The following is a 22124-nucleotide window of genomic DNA, read 5'->3' as shown; positions in this document are numbered from 1 at the left end:
TTTAATAAAAATAGTAAATAATCCCTTCATTTAAAAAATCTTATCTCCTGCAAGAAGTAATAAAATAGTAAAATTTGTAATTTTATCTATGGGCTTACTTTAAACTATATATCTCGGAAAACAATATATTTACGAAAAACAGTGGTTTGGGTTCTGATGGCAGTTGTTATAATTGGTAACACCAGTATGGGAGACAACAGACGTTATATATGTTATGAAGGCTAACTCAGAGCAAAAAAGTTTATTCTACAATAGAATATTGGAGGAGTAAATGCAATTAAAATGTAAACAAGAAACTGTAAACAAGAAATAGCATCCCTCTCTCTTTACTTGACTAGTAAATAGTCTATACAAACTATATAGATATTAAAGGTTTTATATATGTACACAGCCAACATAATATCAAAATATATTTTATTCTGGACCTCTTTCAGATCTGATTCAAATTACAGTTGTCAAAGCAATACAATGCAAAGGGAAACTGCAACAACAACAACAACAACAAAAAATGTGCCTAGAAAGGATAAAAGGGTCGCTGGGGACAAATCATTGTGATGTGGAACCAAAATACATTGTAAGTGTAATTAACATGGTCCAGGACAGCATAGAACATCTATATCAGTCTTCCTTACACAATAATCATGAAAACTGAACAATAAAGTTCTTTAACATGTACAAAAAACTGTCATGGGCTGGTTTACACTTTTACAACAGTTTTAAAGTTAACTGGATAACTAAAGAAATGATGCAGACATTTTAATCCAGTGCTATAGGTAGGCTCACAGAATTAGACCCAAAGGATTTGTAAAAATCAAAATTAGAACATTATAGCTACAATGTCAAAGTCAGGAAAGAAGAAAATTACTTCTGTATTTAGGGATTACAGAGCTACAAAATGCAGTCTGCGTGTTTGTGTTTTTAATGAGATGGATAAGTACATCAGACTAGATACAACATGCAGAATGTTTTCTTGAACTTATCCAGAAACTCCAAAGAAAACATCATGAAACAGCTTCCTACAAAAAAAATATATATATATGCCCTAGTTATTCACCCTGCTTCAACACTGTCAACGTAAAGGCAGAAAGAAAGAAAGCTATTAATACTTCAGAACTACTGATATAAGACATCAAATTTCTAAATCAGTGTATTAAAAAAGTGAACACTTCCTCTTTTTTCTCTTTTCTACATTTAACTAGAATCATGTTTAAAAAAAAAATTGATATTGAATGTGACACTTCAGAGCTACTACCAGAAGGAGTAATTCCTAACTTTCCAACCCTCCTTCCATCCCTGCTGATTCAGAAGGAAAAAGAAAACAAAGCAAAAAAAAAAAAAACAACCAGGGTCTCTTGTAGATTTGCTGCTATTCCCCAAAATGTTGGCATTTGCTGCCATGCCACAATGTTGGTCCACTGAAAAAGGATTCCTGTAGAAACTGTCAACAGTAATTCACCAAATCCAAGTACCATCCTTAGCATGCAAGACTGAAAGCAGGTTCTATGGAAATGTACAATGTGCTTAAGAAAATGAAAACTGCTTTGAAAAGAGTAAACAGCACTGCGTTTGAGATTTATTTTTCCGCTTACCTAGTAAAACCTAACATTTTTGCTCACATAAGGACGGTCATTTGTGATTCCTTTGAATAGCAAAAATGCATACTCCTCTTCAGGCCTCTACTCAATAATAGTTTACATTACTCTTAACAAAATCATTCTACATAAACAGATAGCTCCTTAAAAATAGTACTCTCTCAGTAAATCTAATTTGACAGAAAGAAGTTTAAGGAAAAAAGGAGTGCTTTTTAAGTTAAGTGAAAAAGTACAAATCTTTGGCCTTTCTCTTGACATTTTTATATGTCAAAAAGCAAAAAACCTTCATGTAATTCAATCTAATGATTACTTTTTGCACCATAATTTGTTTTTACACCACAAAAGGAGGCACTTTCAGTATCTGTAAAAGGTGTTTAATCCTAAAACATACTTACCTAGAGAATAATTAAAACAATTCAATACACTCTAAGACCTATTAGGAAATTAAAAGTTACCGCTTCTAAAAGTCATTTGAAAGTCAGCAATGGTACCTAATCAATGACAGGAAATGAGGATTGGAACAAATAGAAGAACTTATGGGACTTCCTACACAGAGGAGAAAGAAGATACTCCTGTAGGATGTTTAAGAGTGACAGCTGCTCTTCTTGTAGTCTATTTTAATCAGTGAGTATTCTATTCATTCAAGTTTTCCTTTCTATTTTTCCTTATGATAAGTTTCTTACAGTAGCTTATACAACGATATATAAGGAATACTATAGAAAATCTACTGGAATCAGTTGATCTTCAGGAATAAGTTCTCAGAAAAAAGTAGAAGGAAAAATGAGCAAGAACCTCAAATATAGAACTCTCCAGACTGTGAAACTTGGTCTCTTACAATCGTGTTACTGCTCAAATTAGAGGCAATCTTATTTTTGTCTGTTGGAGCAGCATCGTGGCACATCAGCAGGCAATGATGTTGAGAACAGCAGCAAAAATAAACAACTGTATGCTCACAAAGAACCCAAGCCTACAAAATGGATACCTTTCAGATAAAGTTTATACTTAAAAGACCCAAAACTTCAGGATAATAAAGCTCTGTATTTATAATCTTTTATATGTCCTATTGTGGCTATTATGCCTAAGTAAAATAGCTAAAGATTAAAAAAAAAAAAAAACAAAAAGAGAAGATGACAATACCATAAAAATGTAGCTGTTTTGGCAGCTCTATTGCAGAAGTTCTTGACTATCTTTTAATCAGCTGGGAAAAAAGGTCAATAACTGTATGCAAATGAATAAATTGTCCATATCAAAATACAAAAGTACTATCAATAATCACCTCTGACTTTCAGATTTAAATTCAGTGCAATTGACAAATGCATCGCGAAAGGAAAATGCAGCTTAAACATACTCAAAACATTTGTGTCTATTCCTGGGAGCACATTTAAAAATTATTGCACAGATTTTTTTATTTTTATTTATTTTTTTAAAACAACGACAGAGGTCAACCACAGATGTGGACCTCCAGCAATAAAAGCAGGATTTCAAGTGCCAGATACTCAGCATATTAGGTTTCCTACAGAAGTCACAGGGTAATAGTCCTAAATGTCAATAATGTGATCCAAAATCCTAAAAACAGCTGGCACAGAACCATCGTGAATGACTGCCTCTCTGGATGTAAATTTTAAAAAATATTATTACAGTATCATAGTCCCCACTAACAACAACTGGGGTACATATAACAATGTATTATGAAATTAAGTGTATTTATTCTCTTTATCAATAGCAAATGCTATCCTACCTTAGTAAAACCAAGACTTGCTTCAATCGACACTGTTTTCTAAAAATAGCAAAACAACAGATGCTGAAAATCAAAGCTGCATTACTTGGGTTAAATCAGTTTCCACTTAAAACATAGGTTAAATTTTAGCAGTAAAGGCCTCAAAATAATTAGCGACGGAAATAGTGTTATAAATTTGCTAAGTTTGATAATAAGCGATTCCTTAATTAAAATCTTCGAGATATAAATTTGAGACTATTGTCTTCAAAATTGATACTTCTGGATTCTTACATTAATCATGACAAACCCTGTTAATCACACAGATAAACTCAGCCCCATGCTATCATTTGCAAATTTTGTGTATTTTAGCTTTTAGTCACATGAGCACAATCAGAGGTTTGATCTGATACCTATACCTTTAAGAAAATACTTGATATTATGAACAGAGTAAAAGACATGATATAGTAGTGATTAACGAAAAAACATAGCAGCTTCATCTCTCTATATTCGAAAAAATGTAGTCGCAAGTACCACAAACCAGAATCAGAGCAGCAGGGAGGTTAGTGCAATCATACTTTTTAAAAAAAATTCGGAATCACTGCTATTTAAAAACACCTTGAAGCAAGTCTTTCGTTTTAAAGATCGTTTTTAAACTAAGGTAGCAAACATTTTGCCATGTAATGGCAGTGTTATATGCCGTTATCTTGCTTTGTATAAAGAAAAATAACATGAGAGATTTTTAATACTGGAGTTTGGTTACATTACATATTTAAGCTTCTACACAGAATGATGGACACTTTGAGAAGCTAATCCTTATCCAGAAACATTTTAATCTCTTTAAAAAACAAAGCAAAACAAACAAATAAACAAACAACAAAGAAACCCCAAACTTACTTTGCTCCTTTTCACAATAGTGCACATTTGAACCATAATTTAGTTATGGCTACAAAACATCAGAAGATTTTTATGCATCTTCTCTATGGTATTAAAAAAAATTGTGCCCTTCTAGTCTTTAATTGGCAGAAATATGTCCCCAAAAAGAAACTACTGCATTTAAGCCACATCACCAAAAAAACAAAACAAAACAAAAACAAACAACCAACCAACCAACAAAAACAGAGCATAATACCCTTTTACTGATGTGTCTTACAGATTGACATGACCAAAGTCATATGCTTTCATTTAATTTCCAATTCCCCCTTCCACAACATGCACCAATTGAATATATGCTCTGGGAGCCATAAAATGTACCAAACATCTATCTCTTCAAAAGAATGCATTAAAATATTTTTAAGAATTTTTTTGTTTAAAAGGTGAAAAAAATATAAACAAGAAACTGATTCACTCCCTTACTTCATGCATCCATAAACTAAACCAAAAACAAAGTTTAAAAGCAAGAACAAACTACTGCTGCGAGTTTTTGTAAGTCCATTTTCTCTGTACATACAAACTGCTCAACTACCGAAGGGAAAAAAGAATATAATCCATGGTGTCTGCTGATTCAAAGGGGAGAAACAAGGCTGTCATTAGTATCCCAAAACTGGTACATGTATGGGCTGCTTTATAACGCATATTTCTTTCTCTCTTCCATTTTTCATATCCAAAACTTCTAAATGCTATTTTAGGGGCACAGCAGATTAGATTCCAGCACTTGGTGAACAGAATTCACAAGCTGTGACAAAATTCTGTCATCTTCAGGGTGCAATTTTGTTTATATACACTGTATGTATATGTTTCTTTTCGATTTGGCTGTAGTGGACTGGCCATGGTTCAGGTGGGACTATAGCAGTACATGGGTCAGGACAGTCATTTTGGCTATGTACACATTCATAGTCGGTCCATGGCTTCCAACTAGTAGCGCTATTTCCGAAGGTCTAATACACAAACCTGCAAGAAATTAAAATAATCAACCAGTTAAGTGTTAAGAATTTCATTGTAGTTTAACTTTTCTATAGTAGAGGTTGGAATCTATTTCTTTTTTCTTTTTTTTAAAGATTGGCACCTGAGCTAACAACTGTTGCCAATCTTTTTTTTTTTTTTCCTGCTTTTTTCTCCCCAAATCCCCCCAGTATATAGTTGTAGATTTCAGTTGCGGGTCCTACTAGTTGTGGCATGTGGGACGCCGCCTCACCGAGCCCTGATGAGCAGTGCCATGTCTGCGCCCAGGATCCGAACCTAGTGAAACCCTGGGCCGCCGAAGCGGAGCACTCGAACTTAACCACTCGGTCACGGGGCCGGCCCCCTGGAATCTATTTCTTATACCCAAGTTCACGAAACTGGTAAAGCAATAGTAATCATTGTAGTGGGCACCTGGTGAATGGAAATCAGATAACTTGTCTTAGTAAATGGAGGAAACAACCATGGGTTAATACTACAGGGAAAGAACCACGGCTAAAATTTTGAAGATTCACTCTCTGTCAATTAAAAAGTAGAAAAAATCTGTTCAAAATAGACCATTTCCTATCTCTTGGACCTTAATGAAAGATACTACAGACTATATTAAGCTATAGCTTCAGTAAACAGCCAATGACTATACCCTTTCCATCTTCCCTTTGCTTTCAAGCTTTGGGATCCATAACTAGTATTTCTGTAAAGAGCTGGACAACCTCATCCTGAAAGTCTCTCAGTGTCACACATTCCTCAGTGCAGGACTCTATTGCCTCTACTCCCCCTTCCCTGGGCCACAAACACTCTTCTGCAGGGAAGAGAAGGTAGAAATAGGCATTACAAATTCAAATCTCAGGGGCCGGCCCGGTGGCATAGTGGTTAAGTTCACGTGCTCTGTGTCAGCAGCCTAGGGTTCGTTGACTCGGATCCCGGGCGCAGACATGGCATCACTTATCAAGCCATGCTGTGGCAGGTGTCCCACATATAAAGTAGGGGAAGATGGGCACGGATGTGAGCTCAGGGTCAGTCTTCCTCAGCAAAAAGAGGAGGATTCGCAGCGGATGTTAGCTCAGGGTTAATCTTTCTCAAAAAAAAAAAAAAAAATTCAAATCCCTCTCAGACTGCTGCCATTCTGCTATACTTAATTTCACTAATGAAGATTTATATTAAAAATAACTGTCCATTTCTTGATTATGAAGACACTCTTTTGGTAAAAAGAGACTAAATTTTGTTTACATTATTTGAATGAAATGAACAGGAAAACTATATAACACTTAGTAAAAAGATCCATACCATAACATAAAATTTTGAAAAGAACACTTTTGTAGTCACTACCATAATAAGCCACATTTATTGCCTATGCTATTACACACACAGACACATACCCATGCCTTTGGAAACACTCCATTATACTTACTGAACCATCTGATGCACTGGCTCCAACTTTGTCTCCTGCTGCATTCCAGCAAACTTCAAAAATTCCACCTGTTCCCCTATAGCTGTGAACTAGAGCACCTGTCTAAAAATATGAAAAACAGAATCTTAAGAATGATAACATATATTATTATAAGTCCAAATATTGAGGGAAAAACATTACATGGCTTTATTTCTAGCAATCGGAGGTAGGATTTAGCTTCAACTCCAAAATAAATACAAGTTCTGAAATACCAGAAGTGTGATATGATGATCCTTTTATAAAAACATAACACTAGCTTCTTCTCAACAGATTCACAAACACATTCAGCTTCTCCAGGATTGATAACCATTCTTAGCTAAGGTACCTTTGGCCTCTATGACACAGTTATCAATGGCTAGAGGTAAACATTCAACGTATGACTTGAAATAAATTATTGTTATTGAAGGATGCATGAGTTTGGCCAACATGTAGAGGAAAAAAATAAAGCTGTATTTCTTTGGCAAAACATCCTAAAGAGGAAGTATGATAAACTAGTAAAGACAATCCCAATTCCAGTCTAAGGCTGTCAGCTACTCTATATTTATTGAGTAGTCCCTAAGCTGGAGAAGTTATAAAAGAAGCTAAAAGAATATATGTACATTATCCTTGAAAGATGTTCCATGTTAAAAAAAAAAAAAAAGTACAACCAGCAACACTAACAACTTCATCATCAATTTAGCTGAACCCTAAGTATAACAAAATTATTTCACTCCTTCAGCAATAGAAACCAAAATCATTCAGCTACCACCAAACAATTAAAGCTCAGTACAAAAAAGTATCCTACTAGGAAGCCAGCCATTAAACAGGGCAAAGGTCAAAGGTTCTGCTGTGAGAAATTGGAAAACAATGAAAAATATGCTTCTGGTGTTCTGCTGTGACAAACTGGAAAAGTCTCTCTTAGCTTCATGGTGACCTGAAAGGTCAAACTGGAGGCAACAGATCTACCTAAAAGCAACACGGTAGCAAGACATGTACCTTGTGAACACCCCCAGACAGCCAAGCCTAAGTGAATCACCTAGCTGGAAGACTGTCCCCTTGCGTTCCTCTTCAAAGTCAGTGTGGCAATACTGCAGAAAGCAGAGACGCGCTGCTCCAGCTGATCATGTTGGGAAGGCTCAACTGTTCCTCCCTACCTAAAAGTTCTCACCATTTAAGAGACTAATGAAAAAGTATGACTAGAGTAGGTCTTGAGTATCTACTGTTAATTAGGAGAGAAAGGAGTGGCACCAACAAAATCTAAAATCTGCTGATGTATAGAAAGTAAAATCTATAGCTATAGGACAGTCAATTACAGGGTTTTAAAAAAACCAAAAGTTTCTTTCAAAAGCACTTACCAATTTCTAAGCTTGAATTAGGCTATAATTGAACCAAAGGAGCATGGTTACCAAGTCAGAGCTATGATTTTACCAAAGGCCAACGGATCACCAACATCAACATCTATCCAAATCTGTATGTATGTTTGGACCAGATTTCAACATTTTACCTATCAAATGCTTAGGTAACATATCACCCAAGTAATGAAAGAAAAAACTAGATGTATATATGACAAAAGGTAATGACTTTCTCCTACACTAAAAATTCACTAGGTGCACTTTACTACTTTCAAACTTAAAAAAAGTAAAATTATTTTTTTTTCTTTTGAGGAAGATTAGCCCTGAGCTAACTGCTGCCAATCCTCCTCTTTTTGCTGAGGAAGACTGGCCCTGAGCTAACATCCATGCCCATCTTCCTCTACTTTATACATGGGATGCCTACCACAGCATGGTTTTTGCCAAGCAGTGCCATGTCCACACCCGGGATCCGAACCGGCGAACCCCGGGCCACCGAGAAGTGGAACGTGTGAACTTAACTGCTGTGCCACCAGGCCGGCCCTGTAAAATGATATTTTTGATACACAACAGTGACACAACAGAATACTACAGATACTTGCTCAAATGCCTTTAGCCTAGCCTAGGCCTTTACCCTAGCATTTATCTTCCATTAGCACTTGATAGTTCTATACCCAAATTTCATCTAAATTGATTTTCTCACAATGGAGTAAATGAGTGACTGAAAATGTATACACCAGGCAGATTATCTACAGATTAATATCTAAAAGCCCTCTGCTACTCAATCACAACACAAAGATTAACTTGAAAGGAAAGCCAAGAGAAAATATAAACTATTAGAACTAAGAAGAGCTCAGCAAGGTTAATGGATTCAACAGCATTATGCCAATGCTCATCGTGTTCCAAACACGAGCAACAACAAGTAAAAGGAACATATTTTTAAAAAGATGCCATTCATGGTAACAATAAAATCCATAAGGCACCTTGGAATAAAAGAAGATCTTCATAAAGAAATTATAAAACTTGACTAAAGGAAAACAAGATTTAATGAGGGTGACTTACAAACTTAAAGTTATGAAAACTATGCTAATGGTGAAGGCACATACCAATGTATCGATGGAATGTTAGAGAATCTAGGAACAAACCACACAAGAACTTACGAAAGAAGGGGCATTGAGAAACAGTGAAGGGACAACAAATGGTGCCCAGATGACTGGTTATCCACATGGAAAGATAAAGTTAGATCCCTACCTCACACCATACATAAAAATCTATTCCAAAGGAGTTGAAAATACAAACAAAAAAATAAAACAGTGGGAGTATAAAATGAAAGATTCATAATGCTTTTATTCACACACAAAAAGTTAAGGAAGAATGAAAGAGAAACTAATAAAAATAGTTACCTGTAGGGGATGAAGAAGAAAATGGGAGCCAGATTTCTCAGCATATACCTTTTTATAGTGTTTTGAAGGACCATTTGAAAGTATAATTTAATCAAACATAATAACTGAAAATAATGACTTATGCAAAATAGTCTGACCAACTACAATGGTCAGCTACACTAGGAGAAATAGCCCACAATAACTTACTATGTGTGTACTACATCCAGGAGAGATCTGATCATTGGGTGGGCTGAGTTGAGCGATTGTTATCAAAGTAACAGTACATGGAGCATAAAAACTAAAACACTAACAAGACAAAAAAATTAAAGCATCAGGTTGTTTTCCCCACTTTTAGGAAAAGATCTCTATAGCACCATCCCTAAAAATGTAGCATAGTGTTAAGTTTGTTTCTGATAAATTATTGTGTTCAGCCATAAAATCTTGTCCATTAGTATATTGTTTTTTACTTCTCATATTTAGCTCCTTCAAAGACAATTCTTTAAGAAAATAAAGAAATCATATAGCTTATCCAAATAAATACATCTTAAACTCTCAAATTTTATGTCTGCAAAACTATTATAAAAAATAAAACAAAGAGGGGCCAGCCGGTGGTGCAGCAGTTAAGTTCACACATTCCGCTTCAGTGGCCCAGGGTTCACCTGTTTGGATCCTGGGCACAGACCTATAGACCGCTTGTCAAGCCATGCTGTGGCAGGCATCCCACATATAAAGTAGAGGAAGATGGGCATGGATGTTAGCTCAGGGCCAATCTTCCTCAGCAAAAAGAGGAGGATTGGCGGCAGATGTTAGCTCAGGGCTAATCTTTCTCAAAAAAATTAAATAAATAAATAAAATAAAGAACCCAAATTTATTTCTAAATTCCCTACATTATGAAAATATAACTTTGGTTCAATCTTTATTTAGCTGTAAATACCAAAAAAGCACTCATTTAAAAACTAAATGAATTAACTAATTGAATTAATGCCACAAAAGGAATGACAACCAAATAGGAAAAGAATATTTGTATAGGCAGATGCTTCTTACTAAACATAACAATACTTGACTATTAAATAACGCAGACATACCTGTGTGTTCCAGATGTGCACACATTTGTCAAAAGAACCGCTTGCCAGGTACCTGCCATCAGGACTGAAAGCTACACTGTACACAGGCTCTTGGTGTTTTGTCAAAGTATGGATGCAAATTCCTCGGTCTACATCCCATAATCTAACAGTAGAATCAAAGGATGCACTGACAAGGGAGGAAAAAAATTATTTTATAAGTAATGAAGTACTCTTGGCCCCACCTCCAATCTATAATATTCAGCCATTCCTAATAGCTAGTTACAAATTCCTTATGAGAAGCAGGTGGGCTGTTAAGAAGGAAGTGTTCTGGACACAAAGCTATAGAGGAGAAAAGGCATCTTAAGGGCATCTCCAAGTTCCTGAACCAGAAGACATAAAGGAGCTAATTCACTATATTCCTTTGCTTTTTAAATCATTTCTTTATATTGATCCATGGTTTTTGAACATTGTATTGACTATATTTTTAAGCTTTTTTTAAATGCTGAAGAAACTTTATTGCACTATGCTTCAATTAGTTGGGTTTTAATCAATATTTGATATGATCAGTAAATATTTCGTATCTCTAGAGATAAAAATCCACTATGACCTGAAATAATAATAAAATTCTTAATTTAAAAGTACGCATTAAAAAATATTCCTTGCAGGACACATTCCCATTTGATGGACTCTCCTAATTTCTGTCATATTAGAATTTTTTTTTTAGAAGACTCATAAAAAGGAAAAGTAAAACAGAAATATTACCTTGCTAACATAAGGTTGGCATTTGGATTATTTGTCCCTGGCCCTGTTGGACTCCATTTGATAGTATAAATTTCTTTATTATGTGCTTGCAAATCATGGACACAATTGTCTTGTTTCATACTCCATATCTAAGGAAAAAAGAAAAATGTATATATTTATTTTTCCAGACAAAGGGTACATTTAAAATACTATCTTGCCAGTCCAAAACATAAGTGGTGTAAACAGAAAATGATTATAGAGATCAAAGGAATATTTGCAAAGAAATTAAAATGTAGTCGAATATATGTAATATTTATCTCTTTTAAAAAGGAAAATTAGCTTTAAATCTTTGCCAAATATTCACTATTGTGAGTCTTCAGGATTGAATTAATTTTAGTTCTACGATTACTTTTGATGGCTTCAGATGGTACAAACTTCAACATTCAATAAGTTCTTTGAATAATGACTGCAAAATGTTTAAGGCATTCGTTTTTAAGCTGTTACTTAAATAAAGGATCTACATTATAAATTCCTCTTAGAATTTAGAATCAGGAAATACTTTAAAATGGAGAAGGGAAAATAGACAAACAACTTACAAATAATATGAGCCATGTATGACACCAAAGCACAGGCAACCAAAGTGAAAAAAAAAAAGCCAAGTGGGCCTACTTAAAATTAAAAAACTTCTGCATAGCAAGGAAATAACAAGTAAAAAGGCCACTTACGGAACAGGAGAATATATTTGCAAACCATATACAAAAGGGGTTAATTTCCAAATTATATAAGGAACCCCTACAACCCAACAGCAAAAAAACTAATAACCCAATTAAAAAATGTGCAAAGGACTTGAGTAGACACTTCTCCAAAGAAGATATACAAATGGTCAACGGGTATATGAAAAGATGCCTAATGTCACTAACCATCGTGGAAATGGAAATCAAAACTACAATGAGATGTCACTTCACCCCTGTCAGGATGGCTATTACAAAAAAAGACAATAAATGCTGTCAAGGATGTAGAGAAACTGGAACCCTTGTACGCTGTCAGTAGGAATACAAAATGGTGCAGCCACTATGAAAAACAGTATGAAAGTTCCTCAAAAATTAAAAATAGAACTACCATATGGTCTAGTAACCCCACTTCTGAGTATTTATCCAAAAGAATTAAAATCAGGATCTTGAGAAGATACCTGTACTCCTTTGCTTACTGCAGCTTTAGTCACAAAAGCCAAGATATGGAAACAACCTAAGTGTCCATCAATGGATGAATAAAGAAAATGTGGTATGCACAAACAATGGAATATTATTCGACCTTAAAAAGGAAGGAAATCCTGCAGTATGTGACAACATAGATTAATCTTAAAAATACTGCATGATTCCATTTATATGAGCTATTTACAAGAGTCAAACTCACAGAAGCAATGACAAGAATGGTGGTTGCTAGGGGCTGTCAGACAATAAAAAAACCCACAAATTCATGTTAAACTGTGGATGTTGGCACATCAGCTAGGCTCACCCACCAACCAAGCAGCTCTCTGCTATCCATCAGCTTCCCAGCAAGAGTGATATACATTCACACCACAGCAAAATCACATTAATACAATTCACAGAATTTCAGTCAAATCCACGAATGCTACAAAGACCTTCGTTACTTATTAGTCAAATCTTTACATGGACAAATAAACTTTAAGTACACCAATACGACTTTCTAACAGTAAACACAATTTATAACAGCACATTTCTTAGGATCGTAATTCCCATCATACACTCATCCCTTTTAATAGGATTCATTTGCTATATTCAAACATTTGAAATACTTCACACAAGAAAATATACAATACAATGATTAACTATTAACAAATAGACCAAGTCCTCGTCCAGGTTTAAGTAGCCCATGATCTGTAAGAGAAACATTCTCAACAATCTGAAAATGGCCAATGCCGCCGCACTGTGTGATGCCTCACCCCACTTCTCCCCACTATCCAGATTACCTTCAAAGTCATGTCGTCAGAACAGGAGGCCAGAAGATTGCCAGTTGGGTCCCATTTGATAGCATTTACTTCATTCTAAAAATAACAGTAAATATTCACATTTTCATTTTATAGACTGGGTTGCTCTTTGGATATTAAACATACATACTTCAAAACCACTCTGAAACATTACTTATTCATCATAATCACTTTAAAGGCGGAAAAAAAAGGTTTCTCACCGTGTGTCCCTGGAATGTTTTAATCGGTCTGTCTTGTCCTAATTTACAGACATGAATGCACATGTCTGTACTACAGGAAGCAAAGGTGTTGTTGCTCTGCCAATCAACGTCCAACGCTGGTGCTGAAGAGGAAAAGAGGCTGGGTTCGCATTCACTGCACACCTACCGAAATCTGCGAGCTTTAGTTTTAAACCATGGTTGCACACTATGTATGCCAGTAGGAACTTAAACATTTCACTTTATACTTTTTAAGACACTAACAGAATTTTTTAAAATTACGGTATCTAAATATCACAAATATTAGTAAATTTCAGTTTAGCCTGCTGTAAGAACAGCCTATTAGAAAGTACACTGGCCTGGTAATCAGCTGGGGTTCCTGAGCTGGCTCCATAAATTACTAGCACTAGATTCTCGCTTTCTCATTTGTAAAAGGATAAAGTTAAACGTGATGCTGTACTTCCCTTTATTTCTAAAACTCTGTGAGTGTTCAACGGACAAGAAACCTTGGCTCTGCCACTCCCTAACAAGTGGACCTTATGCAAGTCACTTTAACCTCTCAGGCTATTTTCTTCATCTAAAAAATGAGGATAAAATCTTTAAGCTTAGTACACAAGGATATTGTGAAAATCCAGTGAGATGATGTATATGGAAAGTACTGTAATTATAAGTTGGACAAATGTTACACTGAATAAGTATCATTCCCTTTATCTACTCAACTGATAAATGGAATACTGCATAGGATTCACAAATACATTTTCTTTTAAGTGATTCTTGTCAAATCTCTCTTAACATCCGCATCATTGAATTGAAAATCTCGGAGGCACAAAAGCTGGTTGACATTTAATACTTATTTTAGCTATGATATGATTAAAGATTCTATCCTTTCATTTTCCCCTGCTGCAAGATACAAAGGCTCTCTATAATTAGCCATGCAGATTAAGGTAATGATAGCAAGTGGGTTAGGCAGCAGGAGTGTACCAAAAACACTGGATTTAGAGCAGGAGTGGACACATTATGGCCCATTAGCCAAGAATAGGTTTTACATTTCAACAGGCTGGGGATGGGAAAATTCAAAAGGTGACATGTGATCAAAAGAAGATCTGTGAATGTGAAAATCATATGAAATTCAATTTTTCATGTTCATATATGAAGTTTTATTAAAACCCAGCCAAGTTCCTCACGTTATCTGTGGCTGCTTTTGCACTACAAGGGCAGACCTGACTAGTTGCAAGAGAGATTCTATGGCTGCTAAAAAAGGTACTTTCTGGCACTTTACTGAACAAGTAAACCATTTAGAGCAAAAACTTAAGAGACGAGGAGAAAAACAGGAAGGTTAAAGTTAAGCTGTATATCCTCATTATTAGAGACATAAAACATGCCATGAAGGGGATCAGAACTGGTGTCTACAGGAAGGAAAAAACAAAACCACTCCCTTATTGGGTATATCCAAGTTGAGATTAAATATATTATAAATAGGTATTTTGAGCACCATTAGACTGATGAGCCAAGGAATATGTCATGTGTAAGAGCTTGCAATTATGGACAGGAACAGCAAAAAGAAAGAAAAAGGAAGAATTAAAGCATTTATGACTCAAAAAAAGAAAATTTAATCAGGATTTTTAAAACTATAACAAAAGATTTTTAAAAAAGACAAAAGACAACAGTGAAACTGGTTTCATTAACTTTCTAAGGACAAATCAGATAAAAAACTAAAATGTAGAGTATAGTTCAAGGAAGCTAATGGTAGTAATACGACCAGACCTTATGGAAGGATTAGCTTTGGGTACATTTCTGCAACGAAAACTGGGAATCAGGACCCCACCTGGATGGAGTCAGTAAAGGAAAGTAATACGTACAAGATGGAAAAGGAAATGTTTAATAGAAACTAACTATGGAAGGGGTATGGAATTTGATATTATATATAATATTTAATCCTCTCCCTGAGTAACTTTATGAAAAGTACAGTGGTATATAAAAAATTAACATAAGTTCATCTTTCCTATAAAAATTTCCAATTATGAGAATTCCCACCAGATTAAAAACATAACCAAGACTCATAATTTTAGAGCTGACAAATGGAGTAACCAGCAGGCTGTTTCTATGACTGTCACACGCCAGCACTGCTTTAGGCGGCTTCTGCTCTCCCCCCGCCCTCGCAGACCCGCTCCACCTGTGCCGCGTGTCCAGTTCGCAGCCTCTGGGTGCTCTGCCGCTAAATGCTCCCAGTGGCAAACTTCTTCAGAGAACCGGCCTGCTCTGCTGCTATGTCCCCCTATTAGTGACGAGTACCCAATAACGGCTGGTGGTATACAGTTGGCGGGGAGGAGCGAAAGGGGGAGATTCAAAAACCTAGCACCCTTGGCTCAAGATGAGAAAAACTCTGGGGTGTCATCAACAGAGTCCTGTCGAGATCAGGCTGAGGCTGAGCCTTCTTCAGAGAAATTGCTCCCTTTCTTGGATCCTTCCTTCTTTCCCATCCTGTTTCCCACAATTCCTCACTTGCTTTTCCTGGGAGGGTTTCCTTAGTAAATCGCTTCACTCAAATGCTTTGCTCAGTCTACTTCTGGGAGAATCCAGCTAAAATCAGCCAGTAAACAAAAACACAAGCCCACTTTGACCAGCCCTGGGTATGAACTCTGTTGCTGTTTGTGTACACCACGACTTCTCAGAGCAATGGAGATAACTGTCCCATTTGTCAGCTGCTCTCAGGTCCACTCCTTACCACACTCTGCTCTGGCCCCAGGGGGCCAACGCCTATAAATTCCAGATCCCAGGCTCCCTGCCTACTGGTTTCCAGATGGGTTCATGCGGTGGAAGACACTGTCAAGAAACCACGGTCAGGAGAAACAGAGAGGACAGGCAATTTTGCTCTCCTCTTCTCCTTCAGGCTGGGTCTCTGGCGGAAGCTATGATTACTCCATGGCGCCTGTTCTTGCCAGGCAGCAACTCCTCTAAGGTTCCACTTCCCACCGGGCTCTTGGATCCTGCCTTCTCTGTAGTCAGGTTTTCCGCAGCTGCTATACTCTGGGTTATCTCATATTCCTGTTTTTCACTTCTCCAACACCTGTGTGACTATTTCCTTGTATTACATTCTCTTTCTTGGATTACCTGTTTTAGATTCTGTTTTTGTGCCTGGAATCTGATTCATAACTACTACACTTTCATTTTGCCCTTGAATATTATTACTTAAGGTATCATAACAAAATCATGATATCCTAATCAATATCAATTTCAACAAAATGTTTCTTTGGTACATAATCTGTTCTAGTGTTAAGAAGTGGAAAACAGGGGCCTGCCTGGTGATATAGCAGCTAAGTTGGCATGCTCCGCTTCAGCGGCCTGGGTTTCACAGGTTCAGATCCTAGGCGCAGACCTACACACCCCTTGTCAAACCATGCTGTGCCAGTGTCCCACAGATGTTAGCTCAGCGACAATCTTCCTCAAGCAAAAAGAGGAAGACTGGCAGCAGATGTTAGCTCAGGGCCAATCTTCCTCACCAAAAAAAGAAAAGAAAAGAAAAGAAAAGTGGAAAATAAAGGCCTAAAAATCTAATTACTTTAGAAGACAACTAACGGTATAGTAAAATACTGTGAAGAAAGCCAAGTATCTGTTATGATGCACCAGGGTGTTAATTTGGTACAGAGCTGTCTGCAAAATATTAGATAGGAGGCTGAGAAAATAAGCAGCAGCATTCAAACAGATACACTGTTAGGTTCAGAACAAAACAGAAACAAACTATGTAACCAGGTAAAGATAACGGGGAAAGGTGGGGAATGTTGCCACATGAGTTGTATGTTAACGCTTCTTTGATACGCCTGCTCATAAGATACATGCTTATAGATTGGTGTAATCTAGGCACACATACCTCTTTAACTTTCTTCCTAAATTAAAATGAGTCTAGGTAATATAAGTTCTTTAATATAGAAATATATCTCTAACATAAAATATATTTTTATGTAGATGATATGTGAGAGGTGTGTTTACTATCAGTAGTCTCATTTTATACACAAGGAAAGAGCCTAAGAAAAGCTATTTGTCCAGGGTTGCACAATCTTCTAAAATCTTGGAGCTAAGATTCAATTTCTGTCTCCTCCAATTCTGATTTATTTTTGTTAACCTGTGCATCCTTTGTAACTTAAAAAGGTAATAAAACCTATGGGAGAAGAGGAGAAAGGCATTTACGTCTCATTTGCTTTTTTAAAAAAATAATTTTAGGGGCCGGCCCGGTGGTGCAGTGGTTAAGTTCACATGTTCCGCTTCTCGGCAGCCTGGGGTTCGTCAGTTCGGATCCCGGGTGTGGACATGGCACCACTTGGCAAAAGCCATACTATGGTAGGCATCCCACATATAAAGCAGAGGAAGATGGACATGGATGTTAGCTCAAGGCCAGTCTTCCTCAGCAAACTCACCTATTTAAAGTGTACAATTAAATAGTTTTGGTGTCACATTATTAACTATTCACAATGCTGTGCAACCATCACCACTATTTCCAAACCTTTCATCACCCCAAACAGAAAACTCTATAACTAGTAAGCAACAACTCTGCAATTCCCCTGCCCCCCAGCCCCTGATAACCTCTAATCTTTACTTTTGGTCTCTATGAAATCACCTATCTTAGACATCGCATATAAGTAGAATCACACTATTTGTTCTTCTGAGTCTGGTTTATTTTACTGAGCATAATGTCTACAAGGTTCATTGATGTTGTAGCATGTATCGGAACTTCATTTCTTTTTATGGCTGAATAATAACCCACTGTATATACAGACCACAGTTTTGTTTATCCATTGCTCTGTTGATAGACACTGGGCTGTTTCCACCTTTTGGCTATTGTGAAAAATGCTGAAATGAACACTAACGTACAAGAATCTGTTCAAGTCTCTGCTTTCAATTCTTCTGGATCTATACCTAGGAGTAGAACTGCTGGGTCACATGGTAATTCTAGGTTTAGCTTTTTGAGGAACTATCATACTGTTTTCTACAGTGACTGTATCATTTTACATGCCTACTAGCAAAGTATAAGGATCCTAACTTCTCCACATCCTCATGAACACTGTTATTTGTTATAGCCATCCTAATGGTTATAAAATGGCAACTCACTGTAACTCAACTAAAATCACAATCATGCTTTATCCAAGAGTATGTGGGAGAAAGCAGAGCATAGGAATTAAAATACAGTAATTTAAAAAGTATGGCAGACTTCCATTTCAGGTGAAGATGGAATAATAGGGATGAAAGAATCTGGGAGACCAAGGCAGCTAGAATTCACAGGACAAAGTACTGGAAAGGAGAGAGCTACACAGACAGAGAATTCCGAACACCCGCAGTGGGTCCTACTCACATATTCAGCTGAGTACTAATGAGCACAAGTGTGTGAAGATACTAGCTGAGACCTGGGAAAGAAACACTCAAAAGGATGAGAAGAAACAATGCCTGATACTCAAGGTTGGGAATGATGCCTATATCACCAGTCAGACTAGAAAACCTCATGATTCGTGGAACACTGGTTAGAGTCTACTTCAGGTTCTTGTGTCAGTACTGAGAAATCACTAGCCCTATACTGAGCACTGTTTCACTGCCATTTCACAAATCTTATAAGAGTCAAAAGGATCAAACCACCTCCAAGTAACAACTGTGTCCCAGAACAAAGTTCATGAATATTTATAAGAATAAAAAATATCCAGCAACCAACAAGGTAAAATTCACAATGTCTCTCTTCCAATCAAAAGTAATGAGGCATGCAGAGATGTAAGAAAATACAACCAAAATGAAGAGAAAAATCATATCATCAAAACTGACCTAGAATAGACATGGATGTTAGAATTAGCAGACAAAGACATTATAGCACTTGCAGCTATATACCATATGTTCAAGTAGTTAAGAAGAGACATGGAAGATATAAAAAAAAGCTCTAAATCAGACTTCCAGAGATGAAAACTGAAACATGGGAGATGAAAAATGCGCTGGATGGAATAAACTGCAGATTAGACACTGCAGAAGGTTTTCGAACTGAAAACAGCATAGAAACCAACCAAAATTTAAAAAAGGGAACCGAGCATCAGTGAATCGTAGGATATAAAGAAGACTAATAAACATGTAATCAGAATCCCAAGTTAAAAAAAAGGAGGGGGAGAATATTTGAAAAAATAAAGGTCAAAATTTTTTCAAATTTCACGAAAATTATGAACAATAGATCCAAGAAGCTCCAAGGACAAAAAACGTGAATAAAATTATACCAAGGCACAACATATTCAAATGGTTCAAAATCAGTGATAAGGAGAAAATCTTAAAAGCAGCCAGGGAAAACAAATTATGTGCAGAATAATAAGAATGAATATAGTAGCAATTTCAAATAGAAAATAATGTAAATGAGAAGAGAATAGAGTAACATGTTCTTTAAAGTACTAAAAGAAAAAAATCTCTGTCAACCTTAGAATTCTATATTCAACAAAAATACCTTTCAAAAATAAAGGTGAAGTAAAGAGTTGCTCAGATATACAAAAGTTAAAAGAATTCATCAACATCAGATTTGCACTATAAGAAATATTAAAGTAGTTCAGGCAGAAAAGAAATGATACCAGATGGAAATATGTATCTTTGCAAAGCATTGAAGAGTGTTGGTTGCTATATAACTAAAAATTATCATCTAATATCTTTAAAATATCACTTGAGGGTAGATGGTGATAAGTTAAAGATGTGTACTACAAATCCTAATGCAACCATTAAAAGAAAAGATTTATAGTTAATAACCCACCAAAGAAGCAAAAAATGTAATAAAAAATATTCAATTACTCTAAATGGAGGCAGAAAAGGAGGAAAAAAAGATAACCAGAAATATGCTTAATCTAAATGTAATCATATCAACACTCACATTAAATATAGTCTAAATATTGGCATTAAAAGGCAGAGGTTGAGGGGCAGCCCAGTGGCAGAGTGGTTAAGTTTGGTGTGCTCCACTTCAATGGCCTGGGTTCGTGGGTTCAGATCCCAGATGCAGACCTACATTACTCATCAAGACATGCTGTGGTGGCAACCCACATATAAAATAGAAGAAGACTGGCACAGATATTAGCTCAGGTCCATTCTTCCACAAGCAAAAAGCAGAAGATTGGCAACAAGTGTTACCTCAGGGCCAATCTTCCTCACTAGAAAAAGAAAAAGAAAGAAAGAAAAGGCAGAGATTGATATTGAATGAACAAGCAATATATGCTGCCAACATAAAATATACTTCGAAATAAAGACATCAATAGAGTGAAAGTAAAAGGATGGAAAAATATATACCATGCCAACACTAATCAAAAGAAAACTGCAAGACTTATATTAATATCACACAAAGTAGATATCAGAGCACGGAGAAGTAAATGGGGGGGGAGGGTCATTAACAAAATGATAAAGGGGTCAATTCAACATGAGGCTACAACATTCCTAAATGTTCATGCCCCTAATAATATTGTTTCAAAATACTTGAAGCAAAAACTGACAGAGTTTCGAAGGAAATAGAAATTAATGCGTTTCCAATTATTGCTGACGACTTCAATATCCCTCTCTGAATAACAGATGGCATGAGTAGAGAGAAAAATCAGTAAGGCTATAAAGGATTTGAAGAATATTATCAAACTTGACCTAAACAACATTTATAGGAACAACGAAATTAAATTAGAAATCAATATTACAAAGATCTCTGGAAAATTCCCAACTACTCAGAAATCAAAACACTTCTAAATAACCCATGGGTGAAAGAAGAAATCAAAATTAAATTAGAAAGTATTTTGAACTGAACGAAAACAGAACATATATAAAACTGTGGGATGTCACTTAGTAACAGCTATTAGAAGTAAACTTATAGCACTAAATATCCATATTAGAAAAGCAGAAAGGTCTCAAATCAGTGACCTCAATGTCCACATCAAGTAAAGCGAAAAAGAGCTAATTAGACTGACAATGAAAGCATGATACATAAATAACAAATTAATAAATTATGGAATTCATCAACATTAATAACTTCTGACTTTTGAGGGACACTTCAGATAATGCAAAGACAAGCCACAGACTGCAAGATAATATTTGTAAATACCTGATAAAAGACTTGTATCCAGAATATATAAATAACTCACAAAAGTCAATAACAAGAAAATAAATGAAATACAAGGTCCAAGATTTGAACAGACACTTCACTAAAGACATAAAGATGGTAAATTAGCACGTAACAAGATGCTCAACATCATTAGCTACTAGGAAATGCAAATAAAACCACAGTGAGATACCACTACACACTTATTAGAGTGGCTATGATTGAAAAAGACTAACCACATACCAAGTGCTGGCAAGGATATGGCAGGACTGGAATAGCCACTGCTGGTGAGAATGTAAACCAGTTTGGAAAATGCAAACTTTAGAATACAGTTTGGCAGTTTATTAACAAGTTAAACATATATCTACCATACGATCTAGCCATTCCATTCCTAGTTATTTACACAGGAGAAACGAAAACACCAGTCCATGTAAAGACCTGCACATGAAGGTTGATAAGTTTTATCTGTAATAGCCGAAAACTGGAAACCACCCAAATTTGCTTCAATAGGTGAATGGATAAATAAACTGGTATATCCACACAATGGAATACTACACACAACTGAAAAGAATGCAAAATAATTATGCGGCATGAAAGAAGCCAGACAAAAAAAAGAAAACATACTGTGTGATTGCATTTACATAATGTAAACTAATTTCTGGTGACAGAAAGAAAGTG

At 36.0% G+C, this 22124-nt stretch overlaps 1 protein-coding gene across 3 annotated transcripts in view; it reads right to left on the bottom strand.

The window, feature by feature from the left end:
- Positions 1–397: 397 nt before the first annotated feature.
- The window catches only part of TBL1XR1 (TBL1X/Y related 1), a 161456-nt gene continuing 139729 nt past the window's right edge, over positions 398–22124 (bottom strand). For all 3 annotated transcript variants that reach the window (XM_046658315.1, XM_046658316.1, XM_046658314.1), the window contains 6 exons: positions 13376–13497; positions 13158–13232; positions 11189–11316; positions 10448–10613; positions 6614–6715; positions 398–5196 (listed from right to left, as the gene is read on the bottom strand). In XM_046658315.1, the coding sequence (XP_046514271.1) occupies positions 5170–5196; positions 6614–6715; positions 10448–10613; positions 11189–11316; positions 13158–13232; positions 13376–13497 (620 nt within the window). In that variant the 3' untranslated portion in view covers positions 398–5169. The remainder of the gene's footprint in view (positions 5197–6613; positions 6716–10447; positions 10614–11188; positions 11317–13157; positions 13233–13375; positions 13498–22124) is intronic.

The sequence above is a fragment of the Equus quagga genome, chromosome 4 (genome assembly GCF_021613505.1).
Source record: "Equus quagga isolate Etosha38 chromosome 4, UCLA_HA_Equagga_1.0, whole genome shotgun sequence".
NCBI lineage: Eukaryota > Metazoa > Chordata > Mammalia > Perissodactyla > Equidae > Equus > Equus quagga.
Note: the sequence above shows the minus strand (reverse complement) of the source record. Positions and strands in the feature narration are given on the sequence as shown.